General features: G+C 44.2%; 2 protein-coding genes across 6 annotated transcripts in view; one reads left to right on the top strand and one right to left on the bottom strand.

Moving 5' to 3' along the window:
* The window catches only part of Brd8 (Bromodomain containing 8), a 113,574-nt gene extending 97,760 nt beyond the window's left edge, over positions 1–15,814 (top strand). For 3 of the 5 annotated variants that reach the window (XM_065433186.1, XM_065433184.2, XM_065433181.2), the window contains one exon: positions 10,667–11,208. In XM_065433186.1, coding sequence (XP_065289258.1) covers positions 10,667–10,747 — 81 coding nt within the window. In that variant the 3' untranslated portion in view covers positions 10,748–11,208. Of the gene's footprint in view, positions 1–10,666; positions 11,209–15,595 lie in introns of those variants that run through there. The other 2 variants (XM_065433187.2, XM_065433185.2) reach the window with 1 other exon arrangement.
* eIF3a (eukaryotic translation initiation factor 3 subunit a) overlaps positions 11,131–25,383 on the bottom strand; it is a 34,315-nt gene continuing 20,062 nt past the window's right edge. Inside the window, exons 7-14 of the mRNA XM_065433180.1 lie at positions 15,065–15,265; positions 14,675–14,977; positions 14,455–14,592; positions 13,438–14,318; positions 13,247–13,284; positions 13,057–13,173; positions 12,508–12,936; positions 11,131–11,465 (exon numbers count right to left, since the gene is read on the bottom strand). Coding sequence (XP_065289252.1) covers positions 11,371–11,465; positions 12,508–12,936; positions 13,057–13,173; positions 13,247–13,284; positions 13,438–14,318; positions 14,455–14,592; positions 14,675–14,977; positions 15,065–15,265 — 2,202 coding nt within the window. The 3' untranslated portion in view covers positions 11,131–11,370. The remainder of the gene's footprint in view (positions 11,466–12,507; positions 12,937–13,056; positions 13,174–13,246; positions 13,285–13,437; positions 14,319–14,454; positions 14,593–14,674; positions 14,978–15,064; positions 15,266–25,383) is intronic.

Genomic DNA, 25,383 nt, shown 5'->3' with positions numbered 1-25,383 from the left:
CCCTCTGGAGCTGCCCGGGCATCGCCAGAATTAGCCTCTTGACAGCTGTAATATCCGTGGCCCCCAGCAAAAGCATTGCAGAAATTGCAGGGCTTATGTTTGTACTAAGGTGCAAGTCCAGAGGGAAGCTAGATAGATAGGCGACACTACGGAAGTGGTCGCAAATCAAGACCTCTGCACCCGCCGCAGTAGCTTTGCGGCTATGGCATTGTCCGAGGCCGCGGATTTGATGCCGATTGCAGTAGCTGCATTTCGATGGGGGTGAAATAAGCATTTGTGCACTTACATTTAGGGGAGGTGGCAAAGAACATCACGGTATCAAAATTAATCCACAGTCTGCCACTATGGCATGCCTGATAATCCGATTGTGGTTTTGGCACGTACAGCCCCATAATTCAGTTAAAGTTAAATACGTCTGCCACGATTCGATGTGCCATGTGAGGCAATGACAATGCTCAACCCTCTCAGAGGTTATGAAATACGGCGCACCACAATGCCTCAAGCTAACACCTCTCCCTCTGTGTTCTGTGTACTATGGAGACAAACAGTAGTGGTGCATGCAAGGTAACATTTAACATAAACTCACCACTCTTGTGTTGGCCTAAACGTTGAAGAAATTAAACATTCGCCACCAACATCACTACTAATTATCGTCAATTAAAGCAAACAGCACAGAAAGCTTCGCTTACATTGATACCCATAGCGCGTGGGACCCGCACAATTTTTTAATATGAAACTATGGTTTTCATTTCTCACAGCTTATGGAGAATGTGACAAGGTCTGTTAGTGTCATTTGTTATGTCGCATTACATTTGCCATGTGACAGTACCAAGGTAGCCAGATAAATATAAGGCTTTTATTATCCAATGCCAGACTGAATGGTTTGTCAGGAGAAAGGTGAAACACCTGTGGAATTCATGCAGTCTGATCACTGGCTGGCTTTCACTACTTTGGAGCTGAAAAAGTTTACGAAGCCATTTTCGAACCACTAATATTTTTGTCAGTTGTGAAGGTTAAGTTTTTTTTTTTTAATATCATCAGCCCCCTTAGTGTGTTCAAATCGTTCTCCATTTTCTATAAACATTCATGTTTTGGTCATGATAGTGAACACCTGCTTCTTGAATCGCCTATCATGCTGGAAATAGGCATCAGTACCTTGCCTATTATGCTGTAAATAAATAAGGTGCGAGCATCAATACCATATGCATCACAAACAAAAGCCCTGTTGATTGCAATACTGTGCCACTTAGCCTATAGCAATGGTACTTTTGGCCAGGGTGGCTTCACTGCCAAAATAATAATGCAGATTGACACTGTTATTTTAAGAGTCCTGGGGAGGACTGCAGTGAAAGGCAGCGTATTTAATGTTACCATCATCCGTTTCAAGGATTGTATAACATGCTGGAGTTGCAGTCCATGTTTAATGTAGCCATCACCCATTTTTATGATTGTATAATTGGCGCTACTTTCTACCATTCTTGAAAGTTTTGTTATATCTGCCATCTTCGTAAAATGTAATTTCACATGCTTTTCCCAGCTGATAGCAGGCTGAAAACCTGCTTCAGTAGTTGAGTGGTGCAGCTTGTTGTGTTTTGCAATTCTGGGCCCGTATTCTGAAATGTTCACCTTCCACGAAACTATCGCCTTGGTCACGCCTCTGCCAATGGCGCATGCTGATTGGTGGTTTTAGCAATACTGGAAAATAAACAGCGCCATCTAGTAGTTCCGGCTTTAGTCACTTGTGTCGATGGGTGCTCTCGACATATATTGAATAAACGAACACGTCTTTTGGCGTTCGGTTGGTGGTGTAGTGTAGTAGATATAAGTGTTAACTTATGGTAGCCATTTTGGTGGCGTCTTACACGCATTGTTTCGCGGCGATATTAGTTGATTAATATAAAATAAAATATTTCACACTTCTTTATTCAACTTATTTTACATAAAGCAGCCATTACCAACCGTAGTCAGTGCGCAGAACACGTGCTGCGGCCACGACACTCGAACACAACACACCCGAGCCGCTCTGCACTCGCACAGTGCGCTTTCTCATGCGATGCGAAGCGTTCGACAGCGCTTGTTGGTAGTGCACGCTGATGTCACGGGTAAGCAGTCGCTTGCTTCATTGAACGTGACTATCACGGTGGCAAAACTATCGTGGAAGGCAAACAGTTCAGAATACTTTTTGTTCTGCCTTATGTGTTCTTGTTTTTGTGAATGGAGGCTGGCTAAAGCACACATTATGAGCATCTGGTCATGCACCATCACTGATATGAAATGTAAGCAGAAAAATTCAGGCCTGACTGGTACATACCAGTCGGGGCTACAGTAAATGACATCTGTATTTTGAATAAATTAAAAGTTAGTCATGCTTTAGGTGCACGTCTTAAACCCCAGTTGGTAAACAATTTTCTTGATCTCCTCTGCTGCATTGTCTGTCATGTGGCTTTGGGACCTTAGAATTAAATTGTGTAGTTTCCTGATTTTCTTTTTGAATACAGATTGTCCCATTCATAATTAATTTGCCCCTGACAGTACACAAGGTTTGAATTGTTTATGTCGAGCTCTAAATTAAATTGTGGCTTAGGATCATCAGTCAAATGGTGCATAAATAGAGATGGTGCATGGCATTTGTGTTATACAGAATGCACTGGAACTGCAGTGTCGAACAGTGCACTTTTACATCGCATTACACTCTTCTGCCTCAAATCACATTGTGCTGCTTTCATGACTCTGGGATTTGAAATTATTTTTAATCCCACAACCAATTTGCACGGCATTGCTACATCTACATATTCTGCACTACACATGGAAGGTATAATAGCTTTCACTGTAGCAAACCATGAAGGATTTTCTCCAGTGAAAGTGGCCTGCCTGTGATAGTTTTTCTCACAACAGCTTCGATGTTCACTATTAAAGACTTAGTATTGTTGTCCACTGCTCATTGCACAGCCCTTGAGCTTGAAGATGGTACTGGTGTGTGATTTACATAGTGACATGCCAGGATTTCAGGAACAAAGAGCATAGCTTGAGCAAGATGGGCAAATAGCAGTGGTATGTTGCTGTATTCATAAACCACCTTGTGTCAGCTGTACAAGGGAGCGGATACAATGTTTAGGTAGTGTCTTTCTGGGCCTCCGTTCAAATTCAGGACCAGTAATGTTTTACATTTATTGATGTCTCACAAAAGTATGCAGTAATTAGTCACTTTATGTAATTTCATTCACTGCGTTTCCCTGGATGCCAGGTTGCATTGTTTCTGCTCTGCATGAGTCTGCATCTGGAAGCACATCACTGTACAGTTATTCATATTTCCCTTCTAGCTTGTTTTGTGTTACGTTTGATGTGTCTGTCATCTTGCATTGCTTTTTCCTGCATAGTAGTTCATTTAAAGTTTCAGTGTTGTCATTTTAGAGCTGTCATGCTTAGAAAATTGGAATGGGAATCATAAGCCAATATTCAGTGCAGAAAATTCTGTGTGGGGCAGTGGCCACAGAGGAAATTGGTTCTCCGTGGCAGCTGAAGTAACCATGACATAGTGCGTACTTCTAGAACTCTTGCAGTGCTACTGTATCTGATTAGTGACTACAGATAAGCGGTGCAGAACACATCACATGACAGCATATCCCCCAGTGCTAGTAAGATTGGCACTCACTAAGAGAATGGATGCTTATACTGGAATACTTGGAACAAACTTTTCACTAATGTGTGGCCCCATGCGCATCTTAATACTGTAGTTATGTTAATATATTGCCAACTTGTGAAAAGCTCAGTGTACAGGCGAGTTCAACAGCGCACGCAGCCACACACACATACATGCACGCATGCACACGCGAAATGGTGGGACCGACATTGTAGTGTTCTGAAGATAACAAGTGCTAATTGATCAAAATTAAGTTCTTTATATATCTATATATATATATATATATATATATATATATATTTTTTTTTTTTTTCCCATGGGTGCCGCCATATTATGTAGGCAGTATTCCTATCTGTAGGCTGTCAGCAGTCAGCATGCTCGCTTGGGCAAGCGAAAGTTTCCAGTGGTTGTTTTCACACTTGCATGGTTTATTTAGTATGGTGCAGGCATCTTCGACATGGGAAATGATTCTGTGAAATGTACTGAAGCGGATTGAGTTAGTAGTACCGGAGTTTCTGCTGGCATTGAGCCGGACGGAGCGCCCAGCGTAATGTGTGCGTACACATTAAGCCTACAATCAGTCTCGGAGATCAGTTGTGTATTTCTGAATTCACGACTGTAACCTTAATGCAGTATTCTCACTGTAATTGTAAGCTGTGGTTTATCAGCAATGAGTACTTAAAAACATATGACAATCTAACAGCTTGGGTACCATTTTGCTGTGGATTAAGTTGTGTGCTTTACTTCGACAAGCATTCAAACTGTTATCTGCAGATACATTGTGTGACCACCTCATTTGTTAGACAAGGTTTCTGCCCACGAATAAAATAGTTTTAGCTAGTAATAACGCCATACCATACAGTGTGAATCACACTTGTCAAATGGTCAAGCGACCGGTTGCAGACTGTGCAAGCTTTGGAAGCAGTGGGAGATGCTTGGTTATAGCTCTGTTTCTTTATTTATCTTATTAATAAATACACCACAGGTTCTAATTGGAGCATTGAGTGATGGGGGAAGAACTACAACAAAATTACATAGAGCATAGATAGGAACAAAGGAATGTAATTAACGAATGTGAAAAAGAATTGTATACAATATTGAACACAGAACTTTACAAGTGAGAGCATAAATTCTATAAGTTCTATATAGTGCATGGTACAAGCATGCAGCATGACCAATCGAGGTCTTATTTCAGTTTTTACTAGTCTGTTTTCTGTTTTTGTAAAAAAAAAAAAGAAGAGGGTGAAAACAATTTTATTTTTCCTGGTCTTGTTCTTCCCGTCCTCTACGATGCACGGAATTGTGTATTCACAAATAGCCGTCAGATTCTTTTTAAATTGAAGCTTTTGTTTCTCTTCTTTCGACTTTTCCATGCTGCTGCTGTCACCATCTTGCATGGCGAGTCGGAAGGTGTTTCAAAGCGTGTATATACATGGCAGGAGCATGGTACAGTGGAAAGGCAGTATGAGAAAATAATTTGGGCCTTTCCATCGCATCAGCATAATAAATACCCTCTTAACATCTGTAGTTATCTGTGACCCTCCCACAAGGGCATTGCAGAAACAACAGCGCTTGCCTTTGTACTAACATGCAACAGTCCAGAGGGGAGGTAGATAGAATGGATAAAACCGACGCAGTCACAAAATGAGTGAATAACAGCCTTGCCATTCTTCACTCACAGCTCTCATACAAAAGGGAGGGGAAAAGGGAAAAGGCAACTCAAAAAGGCAAGGAAACGTTACTATTAGACTCAAAAGCGGTTGCAGACAAACTGGAGAAATTTTAGTTCAAGTTATGGTGCAGTACGTCCCTACTATTTCTAAAAAAAAAACGCACCGCACAAATTGGTCACGCAAACAACTGCCGCAAGGCGTGCGCACACAGTCACATTAAGGGGGGAGGCTACCCTGGAGACCGAACTTTTTTATTTTTTAGGATATGGGGATGAAACTTTCAGGGCACGTTCACACCACCGAACTATGAGGAACTGCACAGTTTCATGAAGATGTGCTTATTAGTTCCACAGTTCATCATCATCATCATCAGCCTGGTGTCGCCCACTTCCATACTTCTCCAACTACCCCGGTCATGTACTAATTGTGGCCATGTTGTCCCTGCGAACTTCTTAATCTCATCCGCCCACCTGACTTTCTGTCGCCCCCTGCTATGCTTCCCTTGGAATCCACTCCGTAACCCTTAATGACCACCGGTTATCTTCCCTCATTACATGTCCTGCCCATTACCATTTCTTTTTCTTGATTTCAACTAAGATGCCATTAACTCGCATTTGTTCCCTCATCCAATCTGCTCTTTTCTTATCCCTTAACGTTACACCTATGATTCTTTCCATAGCTCGTTGCGTTGTTCTCAATTTAAGTAAAACCCTTTTCGTAAGCCTCCAGGTTTCTGCCCCGTACGTGACTACTGGCAAGACACAGCTGTTATACACTTTTCTCTTGAGGGATAATGGCAACCTGCAGTTCATGATCTGAGAATGCCAAAGGCACCGCAGCCCATTCTTATTCTTCTAATTATTTCAGTCTCATGATCCGGATCTGCGGTCACTACCTGTCCTAAGTAGATGTATTCCCTTACCACTTCCAGTGCCTCGCTACCTATCGTAAACTGCTGTTCTCTTCCGAGACTGTTAAACATTACTTTAGTTTTCTGCAGATTAATTTTTTAGACCCACCCTTCTGCTTTGCCTCTCCAGGTCAGTGAGCATTCCAGAGCTATTGAGGTCTAACTAGGTGGTTCATGTATATGCCTGAGGAAGAGCCTGGAGAAATTCCAGGACATTGTAGGAAGCTGAAATTCACTGTGATGATTCCTTGATAGATACCCCAGGGAGCTTCAGAGCCCTTTTCTTTAATTTCCCCTCCAAAAAATTTTAAGACAACTTTGAATTTGATGTAGCCAGTAATGACCACATTCATCAAAAATTAATTGCTTATTGTAAATTAACTGCACCAGCTTTAAAAAAAAAAGCTTGTTACCCCCGGGCAAAGTCATTCAAGAACAGAATAAAAATATCAGCATACAGATATGAAGAGCGGTTCTTAAGATATCGCCTTCCCCAGCACCACCACTAGCGAAAAAATCTATTCTGAGAAAACGCGCCTTAAAGTTGAACACGTGTTTTTTATTAGAAAGCTCCTGCGGAGCTTCTAATTAGCTCTTGCGGCTCCAGGCACACTCAGTGTGTCGGATTTTAGACTGGCGACAGCTGACAGCACAGTTCCGCCGCTGAAAAGCGCCTACGCAGTCGGCACTCACTGCGGAAGATCGGAAGTGTTCGATGCTCGTACAAGACGCATATTGCGCTCCCGCGCACCGAACATCTGCACTGTCTTGGGCTTTTGCCGGCATCGCGTGCGAGAAAAAAGAAGCTGAGGAAATAATCTAAAAGATAGCGCAAGACGATGAGCAGCTCCAAGCAGGCGTCTGTTGAGGTGGACGGAGCAAGGGGCAACAATGACGCGAGCGCGGCGGGCGCGAGGGAGCAGCCGCCGCCGCCGCCCGCGCAACAGCCAATGGCAGGCGCGCTTTAGCCCTCGGGATTTGAACGCGCTGCTCCGCCCAATCAGCGCTCCGCATCCCATCGCATCGCGGGAAAACGCCAATTGTGCTATGCGAGGCAATGACAATGCTAACCTTATCGGTGGTTATGAATAATTGCACTCAACAACACCCCAAGCAAACACCGTTTGACTGTGTGTTCTGGGTGCTACACAAACAGCAGTGGCGCATGCAAGGTAATGTTTAGCATTAACTCATCACTCTGGTATTGCACTAAGCCTTAAATAAATTAAACATTTCTCGTGAACTTCACCACTAATTATCGTCAATCAAAGCAAACAGCACAGAAAGCTTGGCTTATATCCATTCCCACAGAGTGTGGGATCCGCAAGGTTTTTATGTGATCCCCCTTTAAATATTACTGCTTTACAGGAGGACAAGTAAATGCCAAAGCACAAAGCTTATATGTATCATGCTGGTTTACCAACCGCATTGTGTGCTGTGTTGAGCAATGCAATCGACCTCATACAGGAGGCTAACATAGGCCATAGTGACATAGTGATCTTAAGTCTGCTAGACATGAAATGCGTGAGAACGATGCTCTTGGCTGATGCAAATGCTTTATAACTATTGGTGCTTAGATATTTTGGGATTATATTGGGTTGGCCGTACTTAAGCATTCTTTTGCTTTAGTTCCCACCCCAGGCGATCAGATAGTGAGAATATTTTCCAATTCACAGATGCCTGTTCTCTTTATTGAGGGAAAACTGGTACAGCCAAAATAGTTCACAACATATACACACGTCGAGACTGATGTTGCATGTCGCACGTTTGCACGGCCAAGACAAATTTCCTCGTACTGTAGTTACTGCTGCGCTGAAAGAATACACAGTGGTTCTTCGACAACATTGTATAAAGTGACATCACATAAATTTAACGGATAATGAGCTAAAACAACTTCAAGTTGTTCCGCAGCACACGACAGCAACAGATTCAAGCAGTGCTGTGCCGGCTCACACAAGCCAGAAAAAAGGAAAGGCTCACCGCATGCCCCTTCCTCCTTGCCCGATGAAAAGGCCTATACAGAAAGAGCTTTTAAGGACTTCTACACTGGGACATAAGTTTTCTTATATGACATCTGGAGCAGTGTTGTCATATTGAATAGCATATAAATTGAGAAAGCAGATGTGGAAACAGCTGGGTAATTTTAGTGGCAGTTCCAGCATCTAGCTGTTGACCATGTGAGGCAGGAACAGTGAATGTAGCATGCTCTAGCCAATTGCTCTGTCGGTCCCACAAGCATCTTTGATGTTGGTTTTTAGCTGAAAGAATGGACTCACATGACGTACTCAGATTGCACTTTCTAATAGTAGGATATGCATCGTCAAGGCAGAATCCAGAATGAAACTTTTTAGGATGTAGGTGTACAATAAGTGGTGGGTTATATTTAAAGTGAATGACAAAACATTACGAGTGATCAGTGCTTCAATATTCTGTTTGTATACATGCCATCCAAACCTTAAGCCTTGTGAATGCTACATGCTGGCAAGTGGCAAAGTTAGAACTCCTTATTGAGCTGCTGTACGTGTGTTGCAGACAATAGTGGGACCTTTGTCAAATGGCCGGAACTGTACCCTTTGAAAGGCTGTCGGGCACTGCCTTCGAGGGTAGCTTTCATTTTGGAATGTTTTCACATTCCAAAACGGAAGTTCTGAAATATACATTCCAAACTGGTTTGGTGCATTTTTCAGCATACTTACTTGGCAATTATCAATGAAAACCATGGTATCGTGAAATTTGGCAAAACCAGCTGCCTTCACAATTGTTCAATGTCTTAATACAGACACGCACATAATGCACACATGCAGAATGGCTCAATGGCCTGATCTGCTACATCTTGCTTTCACTAACTGGGCCTCAATGTGCCTGCTGCAGGTTGGCAAACATTTTAGTCTTGCAAGTCCTCCGATATTAAAAGCACTTGGCTGTAGTGCAGTGGTACATGTGTCATACTTGCATATGAAAGTAAAGCTTAATTTATATTAAAAACAAGAATGGCACTGTGTGCAAGCAAAGACACATCCACTTTTTAGGCAACTTTGTACAGCATCCCATTGTTGTACTGTTGAATAAAAATGAGTGTTTTCTTGGGTATATACTGCATGTGGTCTATTTTCCGAGTCTACTGTGAATAAAATTATACCTGCAGTGAGGTTTTAAGCGATGTTACAATATTGCTGCAATTTTTTTTTTGCTGCTTTATTATGATTCAAATAACCAGAATAGGCAATTGGGTCACCATCCTGCATGTATTACTTTTGCTTTTTTGTTTTTTCACAAGGCATTCATTTTTTGTTTGTCTTAGATTTTCTGCATGTAGACAGGCCAATGATATTACAGTGCCTTTAAATTCTCTCCACTTGATCTGCTATTACTGTAAACCTAATCAACATTGCATGCATGACCAAAGGTGTGCCTCCTGTGTTATCCTTAGTCCTCCAAGTACGAAGTTTTATAACTCGGGCAGGGCTGTATGCAACACAAATCTTGTTAAACGGCCCAGGGTCAACTCTGGTCCATGCTCTGCAGGACTGGATGGTACTTATTTACATCTGTAAAAAAAACATGCAACTAAAGGCATCATGTGTAGATAGCTACCTGTCCTTTGGCCGGCATGTTTATTTTTGTTGAGGAGGTGGCTTTGTGGCACAGTATTCAAAACTAGTGAAAATAATCGCCTCAATAATGCAACTGCTGCCATACTAATGGGGGTCAATGTCTATTCTATATTTCTGCCTTTTATTGGTTGTGAACAAGTGGGTGTTGCATGAATGGAGCATGGTTCCTGCATTGTTTGGTCTTTGTAACTATTAGAAACATTTTTGTAGCTGTTATCGAGCATGAAGGTTTTGTGCCTTTTTTAAGTGTTTGTGTAGTAGATTTAGAAAGCATGTGACATCCTGTATATTCTTGCAACATGTGCATTTTTAGCTTGCAGATGTGGTAGACTGCAGGAGCATGACAAGTTGGCTTTTTGCTAAAGCACTTTGTAGAACTCTTGTGCGACTTTTAACAGATGGCACACAATCTTGTATTGTTTGCTGTCTGTTACCAGTCACTGTGTAAATTTTCCATGCATATTTTGTGCTTATGCTTGCTTTCTTGTGAGAAGTGGCTTGGCTGTCATGACTGTTACAATTTGGTGGCCACTTTAGAGGGAAGGTCCAAATAATCCAGACAGGTGGCTTTGGCCTTGCATGTAGATAGTATGTCATCTACATTGTTGCATGTGTTGCACCTCCTGCAAGGCAGCATGAAACAAATACAAGTAGAATGCTCTTGTCAATACATTGGAGCTTCCCTTTAAAATGTGTGCAGTGCATGGATGTCTGTTAAATTTTGCATTATATTTTTATTAAAACCGCGTATTGTTGGCTTAGCTAGACCACATGGCAGTGAAAATCCTGGGTGGTCAGTTCGATCAGTGCGCGCACTTCTACTTTTCAGGAGGACGAAAGGAAGAAGAAAATAAGCTTGCCTGCTGAAGAGCCAGTGGCAAAAAAACGACGCACGCGTGCTAACGAGTAGCATTCCACGTCGACTGCTCCCCATGCAGTTTGATGTACATAGTGGTTGTTTGTTATTGTTGACTTGTTCTTTTGTACAGTAGATATAAGATATATCTGCAGCCCACAGTGCTTGGACTGAATCCAGATTTTTATTGAAGATGGTTAGAGGTTTTTATGTGCAAGGCTTTAGTTCTTAAAATGAGGCATCGTGTCAAGGATTGCCGACATTGTTTTCTAGCAGTGAAAGGTTTTCACAGTGGTTTGTGGAACAAGCAGAAATGTACACATTACCTAAATGTTGAGCTTCGAATACTTATGTCCATGCCTCCTCCCCGACTCTGTTGCTAAAGCCTAAATGATTGGGCTACAAGAAGCTGTGAACAGCGACACTAATACAACGTATTTGTTTCTGCACCAATTTAATCATTTAGAATAAATGCTGAAAAAAAGAAATGACAATAAAGTCTTCTTGCAGTGATTCTTGAAGTGCACATGAAGTGGACAACAGAAATCAAATATACTGTTGGCAATGTTGCACTTTCCACCCATTTAGCAGCGAAGCATAATTGCCAGCTCTAGTAGGCCAGCGTCTATACTGTCAACTTTTAAATATCATTGGCCAAAGTGATGGTAAGACTTGATTTAGTGGACTGTCTTCCAGCCACCCTCATCGGCATCGTCATGGGGCTTGTTTGGCCTGTCTTCTTTGTCTCTCCAGGAGCCAGTAATGCGATCATCTGTGCAGAGGTGAAAAAGATGAAGTTTACTGTAAATAGTTTTTTTTTTATTTGACACCCATGCATGTGGTGAAGACGTTAGCTACAGAAAGGTTTAACCCAGTATCTGGCAAGATCAGCAATATTGATGTTTTGCCAATTCATGTAAGAAAAAGTCCTCATTGGTTTGGAAGTCTACCTTAATGTGATCATCTGTGCAGAGGTGAAAGTTTGTTTTCAAAATCTACAGCCATGCATGTGATGCAACGGACAGCTGCAAAAAAATAACATACGCAAGTATCTGGTTAAACCGTCAGTATTGATATTTTGCCAGTTAGTGTAAGATGTACAGAATTAGCCCACCTGCCTTTATGGTAGGCAAAAAAATATGGGCTATAATTTCATAAAATGGGGAAATTGTTGAAGTCGATACACCTTTATTGGTAGGTAAAAATATGTAAAATGACTGAGGCTACGATTTCATAAGATTGCAGAACAATTTTATTGGTGGGCAAGAAATACAGGAAAATGCATGTGATTGGGGAATACTCCATGAAGCTATTTTATTCCATTCCACAAATTTGTGTAGAACGTTGTGGTTCTATTTCACCTGCCACTAAACGGTGGCAGGTGACCATGCATGTGGTGGAGGTTGGTGGCTATCCATTTCATTTGGCAACAAACTGCCTAAAAACTTACGGAGCTGGTGGTGGCTACCAGAAAAAAAAAAAAAGTTTTAGCAAATGTGCTTAAATTGCACAGAATATTCCCCGTGGTTCTAGTCCACGCACAAATACCTTTTTTTTTTTCTGCGTACGCGACTAAACAAGTACACATTTGCATTGAGCCTGACCATGGCTTGCAAGGGCAAGACTTAACCTAAATCTTATCCAGGTCATGCCACCATTTACAAAGGGAAAAAAAGAAGCTACTACTCCACAAACAAACATGTATCGGCATGTCTATGACCTCCAATACTTTCCCTGTGGTGAAGTAAAGGTTTGAGGCAGCAGTGCTGAGATGCAGGGCTAAGATTTTCTTGTAACTCCCTGTGCTGCCTCACCTTTTCGTGGAGATGGACGTTTATCATCCGACTGCCAGCCAGGCCCACCACCACCTCTTGATTCCTTGAGCCCAGAACGCCAGTTGTCACTCTCCCCAGACCTGGCAGGACGATCATCCCCAAACTCTCTGGCACGCCCAAAGTCCCTACGAAACTCTTGGCGACCATGATCTTCTCTGTCGAATTCCCGGGGAGGACGACGATCACCACGGTCCTCTCTGTCAAAGTCCCGAGGAGGAGGAGGGCGACGGTCTTCGCCATAGTCGCGACGACCACGATCCTCAAAGTCTCTGGGTCGGCGGTCGCTATCACGCATCCGATTGTCTCCAGGACGCCATGAAGTTCCGCCAGGACGCCAGGAACTGCCCCTTTCAGTGTCCGGTTCAGCCTTGCGCCAGCTCGACTCTGGTGCTCGTGGTCGCGGGGGCTCTGCAAACGATCATTCATTTACCAAAATCAAACTGCAAATAAACTGGAATACCTGTCGCATTAACTGTCACTGTATTTTTTGCTACCATTACACCTGAAAACATTTTTTTTAACCCTCACCATCGTCGAGTTCTCTCCTTCGGCGCCAGTTGTCTTCATTATCGCGATCCTTCTCATTGTCACGATCTCTCCTTCCAAAGGATTCCTTTTCACTCTCACGGTTGTCACGAGTACGACCTAGGAAAATGAGCGCATACATACATATTTACAATTTTTCACTGCTCACCCTTAAACTCAGCTGGCTACTTACTTCTCCATGAATCGTTCTTACGCTCTGGTTCTTCGTCTCTACAGGAAAGTAAAAATTAATGCAAAATATTAGCAACAACCTGCAGCACCTTGGTTACTAGTTGCTAGTACAAGTAACAGTCTACTTGGATCAAACAGACTAACCAAATGACAATGTTACAGTCTCATAACGATACGACACAAAAATCCTACCGCTTGCGCCAGCTGCTCATCTCCTCGGTGCGGGTAGGCAGCTGCCGTATCTTCTCCGCTTCCTGACGTTGGCGCTCCTCCTCTTCCATCCTCCGCTGCTTCTCCTCAATCTCTCGTTCACGTGCCAGCTTAATGGCCTCCATCTCGCGTAGCTTACTCAATCGTTCAGCCTCTATGCGCTTCTGCTCCTCCAGGGCGGCTCGACGACGTGCCTCCTCGCGCTCGCGCAGAAATTTTTCGCGTCTCTCTTCCTTGCGCTCGGCTTTGCGAGCCGCCAGCCTCTTGCGGCGCTCCTCTTCAAGCCGCTGCTCGAACTGCTGGCGCTTCTCCTTGTAGACGGAGTAGCGGTCCTGCGTCAGCTTGCTCAGGAACTCCTCCTTGTCATCGCGCATACGCAACAGCCTCGTCTTGTGCTGGAGTGCAACTTCGCGCTCTTGTACTTGCAACCGAATACGTTCCTCTTCTTTCTGCTGCCAGAACTTCTGGTCTTCAAGCTTGAAGTGCTCATAAGCCTCCTGCAACAGAGGGATCTCTTCCAGACGTTTGGCACGCTCCATGTAGTCCACCTTTCGTTCCTGCTTCTTCAACTTTGTTTGCATCTCCTTGCGTTCACGGTCCAACTGCTCCACCTGCCGATTTAAGATCTCCTCGGGGTCAAGCCGCTCGAGCTCCTCTTCCTCCAATCCCTCAAATATGCGTGCCCCAATATCAGTCTTGCGCAGCAGCTCAATCTTCTCTAGCACCACTTTTTTCTTCATCTCGTCCTGTTCCCGCTGGCTACGCTGTTTGGCACGCTCCTCTGCCTCACGCACTATGCGTTCTTCTTCTGCTTCACGCATTTTTTGTTGTCGCTCCTCCATTTGCTTGCGCTCTTCTTCCTCCTGCAAAACCAACAAATTGCCTGCAGTGAACATACCAGTGTGTATGTATATAAAAAAAAGAACCATTACCAGCTTAGCAGATATATTTACTGGTACTAGATATTGTATAGCTTTAGTAGAAAAAGTGGTCACCCACTCGCTGGAAGGTGAGGTTCTCCAGCATCTCCTTGCGAGCCTCAATAATTTGCTGGCGTTCCAGAATCTTCTTGTGCTCTTTCTTGCAAACCAGGCGGTATGCATCTATGATGTGCATCTTTAGTTCTTTTGTAGAGTCCTAGAAAGGGAAGGGAGGGAATGTGTACAATACAGAAGTCAAAAGGAATATGAAAACGTACTAGTCACAGCAAACCACACACCTTAATCTCTTCTGGCCTGATCAGATGAACTGATCGCTGCAGGACAGAGTACAGCTTAACAAGCTGACAGCGAATCTGTTCACTAGGCATCCCCTGCAAATGTGGCCCTTCAACCACTTCCTCCTGCTGAGAGACGCTAAGCTCGGAGCCAAAGTGCAGGCATCGACGTTTATGGTCAATGCGGACTTGCAAGTCATTTCTTCGCACGGCATCCACCACCATGTTCTCCAAGTAAAAGGCACTGGCAAAAGGGGCCAGCTCAAGCAAGCGCTTGATTTCTATGGTTTGGTAAACCTGCGACACCTGCAGCCAATGACGAAAATAGAAACTTGCAACACAGACACTTGCACCATTGACAACCACATGGTTGCATGTACCTACAACACGCACCTCTTTCAGCAGTCGCATGACAGTGATATCTTGCAGAGCCGACACATACATGCGGAGTTCAGGGCACTCTTCCCATTTGTTGATAAAGTCAAAGCACTGCATGACACGCCCGCACAACTTGAGAGGCTGAAAGTCCACTTCCAGCCAGCGGTATAGCTCCTGAAGTTGGGGAGGTGCCAGGCCAACCACACCAAGGCGCACCTGTTAATATCAAAATCATACCCTAGTAAAGCATGATGCACTCCACAGATGCCACACTGCGATAGCTTGCAACCTCCATGCACCCCCTTTATGCAAGCAAACGAGAAAGTTGAATTTGTGCATAACCTTAGGCACTATGAAATGCCACTTTAGTCCTTGCTTTCTGCGCATGACTTGCTTTTGTGACCAGGTTATTCATGCATTATAAAAGTTTCGGAGTACGATTCATTTTTAGCACTTCCAGACTGTGTATTGCTTTTGTTGATGTACTGCTCTTATCTACCGATGACAGGCAAGCTGTATGTAGTGATTTGTCTTCTCTTTTTACAGGAAGGAGAAAGCACACCCTCATTTCTGCTTGAAGCACTGAATTAAGCCTGACCCCAGGCTGATGGCCTTCCAATGCCAAAAATACAAGATTTGTTTTGTGGAATGTCTGACTGCAATGAACCAGAATAATGAAGTCTTGGAAAATGAACTGTTTCAGACAAGACAAAGAATGCTGTTCTTTTAAAATAATAGGTAATAAATGAATTCTTTCTGACAGTACTACTGTTTCTTTTTTTCCTGCGTGGGGGTGAATAATTTTACATATTTAGTGTTCTATATGTTTTTTTTTTAACAAGCATCAAATGTTTAAGGGGAACCCTGCATTTTATAGTTTATTTTGTGCGTGTGTGGATAGATGTTGATGAAACTTACTGAGTTGATGTATTTTCATGTGCTAACTTAAGATACATTCAGTTTTCTTCTTGCAGAGTAAATAACTTCAACAAAATTAAGTTCACAACATGCTTGGAGGTGAGCTAGTTACTGAACTATATACTACAGTAAACTCTCAGTTGTATGAACGTTGGTTTATCAAATATTTCAGAATAACAAACTTTTTAAAAATCCCCGGCAGTTTTTTTTATAGATTCTATGCAAAAATGTTTCAGTTAAATGAATTTCGGGACAGTCAATATTTCAGTTTAACGAACTCGCTCAGAGGACCAAGGCTTGCACTGTACTGCAGGGGGAACCGATGCCCGCCCTCATCAAACTGCCGCTCCAGCGGCAATGTAACGCCGCTGGCACTACAGCGCCCCTGGGGCAGAAAACGAACGACGAGGCATGGCCCCCAAGATCGCCCCCACTAAACGAGAAAGCATGTAATTTCGGAGGCCATGAATAAAGTAGCATCGCTGGTGCTTACAGCGCAGCCAGAGCAAAGCGGCGATCTGTCACACTACAAAGCACGTGGTGTGTGTTTTTTTCCCGACCGACTAGTCGTGGCACGGTTGTCGTCTCTTTCTTTCCAGTCTCATCGGTTCTGCGTGTGCACACAAACGAGCCACGTGGTATGTTTTTCATCGATATGTACAAATTCCATTTCACACACATACCATGTCTTTTGCTCCATGAATTGCACTTTTGACTCTCTATGCCATGTCTTATGTTGGTCTAGTGAATATTCAGTTTAGTGAACTTTCATTTCAGTGAACTATTTTTTTCGGTCCCTTGAAGTTCACTCAAGTGAGAGTTCACTGTATATGGTGTAATAAAGATTGACATAAAAAAAATTATCTTGAATGATCAGAGTATGCAGTGATATAAGAATAAATTCTCTGGACTCAATTGAGCCAAAGCGTGTAGCGCATGAAATTTTTAAACATATGAACCCAGAAGTAACATCCAGGACAAACTATTCTTGAAAATTTGTCACAATATCTGTCTATATTTTATGCCTACCGCAATCTGTTTGCTTAAAAAAAAACTTGCAAAGGATAACTAGAAGCAGAGGTGTCCATCACTCTTAAAACTGTGACACTGCCAGAAATGCTGTATTGAGGAAACCAAAAACATTTCATAACGCATTTATGGTGATTATGGAAAAGGCTAAATCAATCAAGGATGATACGGGGATCCAATGAAGCAAGCATAAATGCTCAACACAATCTAAAACAAATGGACACAAAAAAATATATCGGTCAATTTTCAGCTCTAAAGGGCAGAGTCTTCCCTTAAAAATTGCCTGTGGCAAATCGTACAATTCTAACCCTTGAGCTAAGTAAATTCATTAATAAGGCGGCCATTATTTTATAAATAAATATGTGTAATTGCATAGTCAATATATTTACGTTTATACTTTATGGCACATATATCAATATACGAAACGATGCTAGTGCGTTTGCAAGGCATAAAGACTTGGAACAAATTCTGAGGATGGTGCCAGTTTTGAAATGTACACAGTTAAACTTGCTATACAAACTCACTGTTGTTCCACTCACTATTTAATGAAAAGGCTGTTTTGTGCACTGAATCACAAAAGTAACTAGCACACCAGTGCATCTCAAAAACTGGTGTCTTCAGAATTCGTTCCAAGTGTAAGCTCGCCTTGCTGACTCACCTGTTGCAATTCAGATTGAAATATATGCCATAAAGTAATTAATTAAAAAGTTTATTACTGTAGTTACATTAATTGTTCTATCAATCTTTTTGATTTCTCACAGAAGTAATGACCACCTCATTGTGTATATCTGCAATAGACCATTTCTTTATTAATTAGGTGTAAGAAAAGCACTGGTATTGAAGTAAATGCAAAGGATTCAAAAGCAACATTGTTTTACAGCAGTGTCACAGGCATTGCAAAGGCCTCAGTCTTAGAGTCTATAGACAGGGGCCAAGTGGTTGTGGCTACTACAGGGGCAGCTTCAATGACCATGTCAACTGTCGATTGATCCAGTAGAGTGGCAGCATCAAAATCTCAAGGCCCATGACAAAGTTACGGGCACACACTTGTCCACTGTTTACAATAAATAGCGTGCCTAAAAGGTGCACTAAAATACGTTGTAAATTATCAAAGAATAGCCCCACTATAAGGGAGATGCTCCTCAAACAACATTTTTTAAATAATTGTACTGGAGATTTGAAAATACACCCACTTATAAATCATTACAAGCAGATTTCAAATATGCCATTCGTTTCTGTATAACCACTATATTTTGCCATTGTGTAGGACAGAACTTAAGAACTAGAGTGATTTTGTGGGCACTTTATTGCGCAATAAATTTTCACAAAAAGCTTTGTGTTGTAGCATATTTAGCTCTTTATAGACAGCTAAGTGCCAAACTCTACTCAAACAGAACCTACCATGACTGCAACTATGAAAAAAAAATTAGGACAACTAATTTCTTTCACAATCACATGAAAATAACTGTACATTTATAATTAAGTAAATAAGAACTATTGCATCAAACTGTTGCCTTAGCTTTGAGTTGGTGATTAATTCAACTTCGCCCTGCCATCTGCTAGCGGCCTCGTTATCTCAGATGGTAGAGTAGCTGCCCCAGAGAGGCAGTGGGTCAGAGGTTTGAGTCCCGGACCAGGACGAATTTTTCTTTAACTGCGATGCGAGGCTTTTCCTTCGAGGAAACCAAATGGGTTTCCTTTGTAGCAATTGCAACATACAGGTGTATGTCTGATCTTCCCTTAATTCTCTCTACCTTGAGGGTTTCTGTAGAACTATTATGTCAAGAGAGCAAGTGATTTTTTACCATTTTTGACACTAAATTGCTCATTCCCTGCTGCATGCAATGCAATAATATTTGGCTCAGATGTTGTCAGAAGCCTTGCCTACAAATCAGCAACATTTTCCTATTATATTAAATTTGTCAGGGCCCCTTTAAAGAGTGTTAAAAATAATAGGTGAAGGCAATACTACTACACTGCAGCCAGCACCTAAAATTTTGGCAATGTTGACCCTAGCCCAGGGACACTAAAAGGAAATATTAAGTCACGCTGACAGATTAGTGTGCGAGAATCTCTAAGGTGTCAATATTATCGCAAACAGAGCCTTAATCGAGAAATGGAGGTAAATGCACGACATGATTAGAGACTCCACCAGGAAATTCAAGTACTTGCCCGATGACGAAAGCACCCCTTAATTAAATTCTGTCACTAGTACTCAACCACTTGTTCCACAAAACATCCTTGTACAGTAAAACCTCGTTAAACCAGACCTGCTTAAACAGTAGTTTCGTTTTAAATGTAGTAAAGTCAAATCCTCGACTCAGCGGCCATTGAACATAATGTGTTTTGTATCTGCATAAACCGTACCAGCTTACTGCGTACGAATCGGTTAAAACAAAGCGTTTGCGCGACTCCAATTTTCGTCGCACAAGCACGGCGGTGCTTCGTCTCCATCGGGCGGCCCGGCAGAACAACAAGCCTCAGAGATCGGAACGGCCTCCAAGCGCCCTGCGCGTGAAGCCACATCATCATTTCAGCGCCGTGCCAGAGAGCGTAGTGGCGTCGTGCAAGCGAGGACGCACATCATGCCGAAGCTCAGATAAAAAATACGCTGGGTGCTCACTCAGCATAGAAGAAAAATGAGACATTGCCTGTGCTATTGAACGTGACATGAAGTTGACTGTTGACTACGGTTTGTGGCATTTGGAATGCGAAGAAGTTGCTCGGCAGCGATGCTGCCAGCGCGAAAGGATGTCAGCTACGAGGTTTCACTTTTTGGCATCGTTGCCTGTTGTTGCCGAAGTGCCGACTAGCGACAGTGATGAGGACGACGCAGAAGGCGACAGCACAGGCGATTCAGGCCCGACAGTGGCAGAAGCTGCGTGTTATGTCAGCTTCATGAATGCAATCGCCGCGACGAGAACACCACCTGGCAATGAAAAAGGTGCCCCGGGACTTCTGCAGCACTACCGCGCACGTGCACGGAAAGCGACAGCACAGGCGATTCAGGCCCGACAGTGGCAGAAGCTGCGCGTTACATCAGCCTCATGAATGCAATCGTTGCGACGAGAACAGCACCTGGTAACTTTTGCAGTGCTACCGCGCGCGCGCACGGAGAATACGCCACGCCAACGAGGAATCTGCCATGCGAGTGTTTGCCAAGAAGAGGGGGCTGGCTGAAAAGCTGGCATGCAGCGTCAGTAAGTTTGAGGCCGTTGTCGCTGTGCTAAGCCGCTGCGGCATGAAACAAAAATAACTTTTGTCGCACGAAGTGAATAAATACTGCATGTTTTTTCCCCTTTCATCGCACTCTCTGAGTTCCGAGTTCAGTTTTCGAAAGGTAAGTAGGCGATCTGATGCTATTTCGGTTAAACAGTACTACCGTTTAGTGCATACTTTTTCCGAGCTCTGGCCAACTACGGTTTAAAGAGGTTTCACTGTATTGTATTATAAGACGAAATAAAATGTTATGCGGGAGACACATGGTTCGATTTTCCGTGCGATCGGTCGTACGACCATTCGCATCGGCTGCCGCACTCAACGGTTTCCCAACAGAATCCGCCGCATGCGGCGTCGGATCGCACGCCGCGCATGCGACCAACTTGCTGAATATTGTCGTGCGACTGCCGCATCGGTCGGCGACCGCAGCCAATGACAGCGCCGGTAGCGCGAACGTCACGGCCACGTCATAGACCCGACGGGGCGGAGCCGGCGAGCGAGCGCCTCGCCGCTCCGATCATGTGTTTTTTTTTCTCCCTGGTCGAAACGAAGGCCTCTTTCGCCGCTGACGGCGGTACATAAATAAGCTGCAATTTGTTTCTGAGACGAAATAACTTATTGAATAAAGTGGCCTCGAAAGAGTGCATGTTATAAAACGTCGTGCGATACAGTAAATCGTTGGCGTGATTTCTAATCGGACGCGGTCAGCGCAGACGCGCCAGCAATCGTCTATACGAAGCGGCTCGCCTGACTGGCGTGTTTACTCATCGCTACTAACGGCACCGAGAAAAATAACCGTATTTTCACTTAGGAGAAACATAAATGTTCAGACATTGATTGTGCTGATGAATTTAGGCGCTTTATTACGAGCTGCGGACGCATCGGCATGGGCCCTCGGCCTCGGATAGACGGCCGGCGAGCTAGGCCTACACCGTTTCCCAGCGATCGCAATCTCGTCTGGCATGCTCGTTCGCTTCTGTCGGCGCCAATGAAATGAAATGTGCTGCAATTTAAGCGTGCGATAACTGTGTACATGTTGTGCCGACTAACAAAGGCGCTTCGTTATACGAGCTGCAAGCGATCGTGTCGCAAGCGCCACCGCGGAGTCGGATTCGTTGGCCGAGCGAGCTATGCCTGCCGGCTGCTCCTGTAGCCATCGGCCGCTGTAAGGAGCCGTTACTGCTAACGCGTTCTTGCGGAAACACGTCTACAGTGCTTCCATAGGCGTGTTTATATTGTCATCGTTTGTTTCAAACAAGGGAGCTGTGCAAATACGTTTGCTTTCACTTTCTGTTCGAAGTTATGAAGCATTCCGAACTTCCACGCAGGGGCGCCGGTTCTGGGCGGAGCTACCCGCCGCTCGCTCATTCGTACCATGTGTCCCGAATCGCCGCATGCGGCATGTCGCACACGACGCGCCGTACGACAGATCGCACGGAAAATCGCACCATGTGTCTCCCGCATTACTTGTTCAGTTCTGTTTTATGTTTATGGAAAGGTTTCATTCTGGCTCGACTGCGCCGCCCACGCTTTCGCGTTTCAGTAGTTATCATGTAGTGCTACGCTGGTTTTGCTGGCTCGCGAAACTCACACAAATTGCAAGTAACGAAGAATTCAACTTCCATGTGATGACGCGGGATGCCGGAAATGTCTATGCCACTTGAGCAAAAATTGGAGGACGCTTAAGCTTCGCCTTCAAGAGTGGGACGCGACAGCGTTCCCGTCGACCCGCCAAGGGGTATAAGACAATGCGCTACGGCACAGCAATCACTTACGATGCGCCCCGCATCGGACTTGGCGCCCACCTATCACGCGGCGAGCGTCGAGCAACGCAGCGTTCGGCGCGGCAACGAAACGTGCGCCTGAGCGAACGAAACGAACCAAAGAACTCGGCGTCTCGGAGGGGAAACGATCTACGCCAGCCAAACGTCGTGATCGGCACGGGCAGAGAGATAGATAGTAATCTAAACCTATGTCTAAACCGGGAGCACGGCGAAGCGTCGTCAGGGGAGAGGGAGTCCCGCGACGCGCCTGGCAGTGGTCCCAATGCGCGCGCGGCGCGCCTCCTGTCGGGGCAGCGCCGTACATTGAGAGGAGGAGGTCTTCTGTGTTTGCCGCAAGATGGCTCTGCGTGTGCGGAAAGAGCAGAAGAAATGCAGCGGAAACGCACTTCGCAACTCGTGTAATTGTGACTTCTGTACGTTACATGTTCATAATTACCGATATACACCGCAGTATAACTTTCCACGGCTCGTTTCGAAGGCAACACCGCATTCACCAGAGGCGCGTTTGCACCGCTTGGAAGCATCGAACTCGTGGCTGATTGGTAGCGTCTCCGTCTCACACTCCGGAGACCCTGGTTCGATTCCCACCGGGCCAATCTTGGAAGTTGCTTTTTATTTATGAAGCGCCTGCCGTGATTTATCGCTCACGGTCAACGCCGCAAACGCCGACGACACCGGCTTTTCTGCGACACGAGCTCCTTAACGCTATCGCGTTAAAAAGCAGCTGATGCGGCGAATCTCCCGCTCTGTCGGGCGCCGTTTTACTCACCAATGGCAGCAAAGGGTGGCAATTGCGTATGCAACGTCAGCACTCCCCCGGTTCAATGGTGGGAGATTTGAATTTCGAAAAAGGTATGCGAACCCTCCAGATGCAATTTTATGATAAACTAAGTCCTTTCTTGGCACAAAACAAGCATCGTGAGGTTTCTGGAATGGTATTTAAACAGTCCACGTCGACTTTGTATTTGCCTTTAGTGTCCCTTTAAATATGAAAGAATGACAATAACAGACAATACTGCAAACTTCTTTCCATAGTATCAAGCATTTTTGCAAGACTCGTTACGACACTGGTATGTTAGTATGATGTCACAAAGTTCAAACTATTCTGACATGTTTGGGCCATTCCTGTTCAAAAAGTTATCAAGACTCACCAGGCTGAATATGTGATTATTCAGAATGCAATGTTATCTGGTCCAATGCAGATACTGTTTGTTTGATGACGTCATGAGCAGATAGCAAAAATTTTTTAAAAGTTTCTCAGTTTCCATAACCATACTTGCCACCCTGTAAATTTTAAAATTCATGGAAATGTCGCGAAAACAACACTGAGGAAAAAAAGGAGGGGGGGATTGGCAATTTTTTTTTTAAATGCTTTATCTGGGCATATACTTTTTAATGTTAATTACTGTTGCACACAGCATTCAAGCAGCAACAAACTTGTAACCACATGAAAGCAACACATCATATCGTCTTTCACACATACGTATCACAGTTACATTAAAAAGACGATCCAAAACATATTGAGTTTGATGTATCAACAATTAAAAATACAATATATGCCTACCTAAGCTCATCTGAGAGTTTCCAAAGATTGTGAAAAGCTGGAACTGACGATCTGCTTCTCTAAGGCTGTTTCCAAGAAACGAAAGTTGACTTATTTTTTGCTCACGAATGTTGCAAGTCGGTTGCGCTGCGGCATGGTCTACGATATTGATTGCAACGCTAACCCTAAAATGCTGTGTCATCAAGACACGACACGGTGTGCCTCGCGTGAATCCAAGTGCTTGTTCCGCTTTTTTTATTGACGATAAGGTGGAAATAGATGCACCGTGAATTCAACCTAGCCTTCATGGATACATGCATTTGTATGTATCCATCAGCACGTTTCTACTAGGAATTGCACATGAACGCGCCCGGCCGCATGCCTGTTACAATACCAACAATATGTACACAGTTTAAACAGGTGATCATCATATGTGGGCAAGAAGGCAGGGGGACGCGGTGTCAGGTTTTGGAACCGACTTTTTGTTGGAACCAGTCGTGCTTGCTTCTCGACCACCCCTAGAAGTTTGCATGCCTCTTAACACACAGACACCTCACGGCAGGTACATCGCTTCATTCTTGGCCCTTCACCTCTGGCCCATGTGTCAATGACTGTCGACATTCAGACACATGCCGTTAGTTTGAACAGCGGCTTTAAACTTGCCTTCAGCGCGAACCCACAAATCGCATAGCGATGAGTCTTGTATGTACCTAATTGTATACGGATAAAAGCGATGAAACTGTATCAAGAGCGCAAATTCATAAAACATGCGAAGAATTCACGAGTTGCCAGATATGCATTATTAACATGCCTTTTTTATAATTTACAAGTTACAGTCAGTAACTGATAAAAGGTTACACTGAATTTTAACATTAAAGAAAAAGCATTTAGCCCTATTTTGTTTTGGCTTTTCCTAGCGCTACGTGTCAGCACTTTTTATGGGAAGGTGGCACACTCTCTGCTCAGGCAGTGGCACCTAGTACAACATGCCCTCAGATGCAACAACATGGGTATACAGTAGAACCCCGCTGTTATGTTCCTCACTGCTGCGTTTTCCCAGCTGCTACGTTTTCATCCGGTCCCGGCATAGCTTCCATAGAATCCAATGTATAAGGAACACCGCTGTTACGTAGTAGCTGTGAAAACGTTCCCGCATGATGCGTCGCAACCCGAACCCGCCTGGGCTAAAGTAGGCAACGCGCTCCAACCGCCATTTTGGCTTTTGACGAGTTTTGACTGGGCTTGGCTGTGGAACTGGCTGCAAGAAGCCGCACGGCAATGCGAGAGGCCGCCACTAGGTGGCCATTCTTGAAAAATGCTCTCACTATCATCACTGTGATTACGGTCACCGCATGGTTTGTTGGACGGGTCGACTCACGGAGGAAGGAAACTCAGGAGAGGCCCTGACGTCACTCTTTGTGAAGCTATAGCTAAAGGGAAGCCGGAACTTGGCGTTGCTCCGCCTATTGGGCCAGCTCTCCTTTCTTGTTTACATTTCTAGCAAAACCACGCCGCGCTGCTCGGACACACGCGCTGCGCAGCAATACTAAACAATCGTTAGCACATTAGCACGATTACAATATCCGCGGGCAAAATTTCCCGCGGATATTCCTTCGTTCGTTGCCATTGCCGTGGTGCGGTGACGACGAGGAGCACAAGTCGCGGCTCTGGACCTCTGCAGGTACGTCGCAGCTCACAGCTACGCTGACACCAATGCGGCCTTCCAGGCTATTGAGAAACGTGTGGCGATTTCTAGCGAGCGAAAGAAACAGCAAGCCAACATTCTAGACTTTTTTAAGTTCTAAGCGCACTCTGTGGAAATAAATTGCCTATAGTTGAAT

The sequence above is a fragment of the Dermacentor albipictus genome, chromosome 1 (genome assembly GCF_038994185.2).
Source record: "Dermacentor albipictus isolate Rhodes 1998 colony chromosome 1, USDA_Dalb.pri_finalv2, whole genome shotgun sequence".
NCBI classification, from domain to species: domain Eukaryota; kingdom Metazoa; phylum Arthropoda; class Arachnida; order Ixodida; family Ixodidae; genus Dermacentor; species Dermacentor albipictus.
Note: the sequence above shows the minus strand (reverse complement) of the source record. Positions and strands in the feature narration are given on the sequence as shown.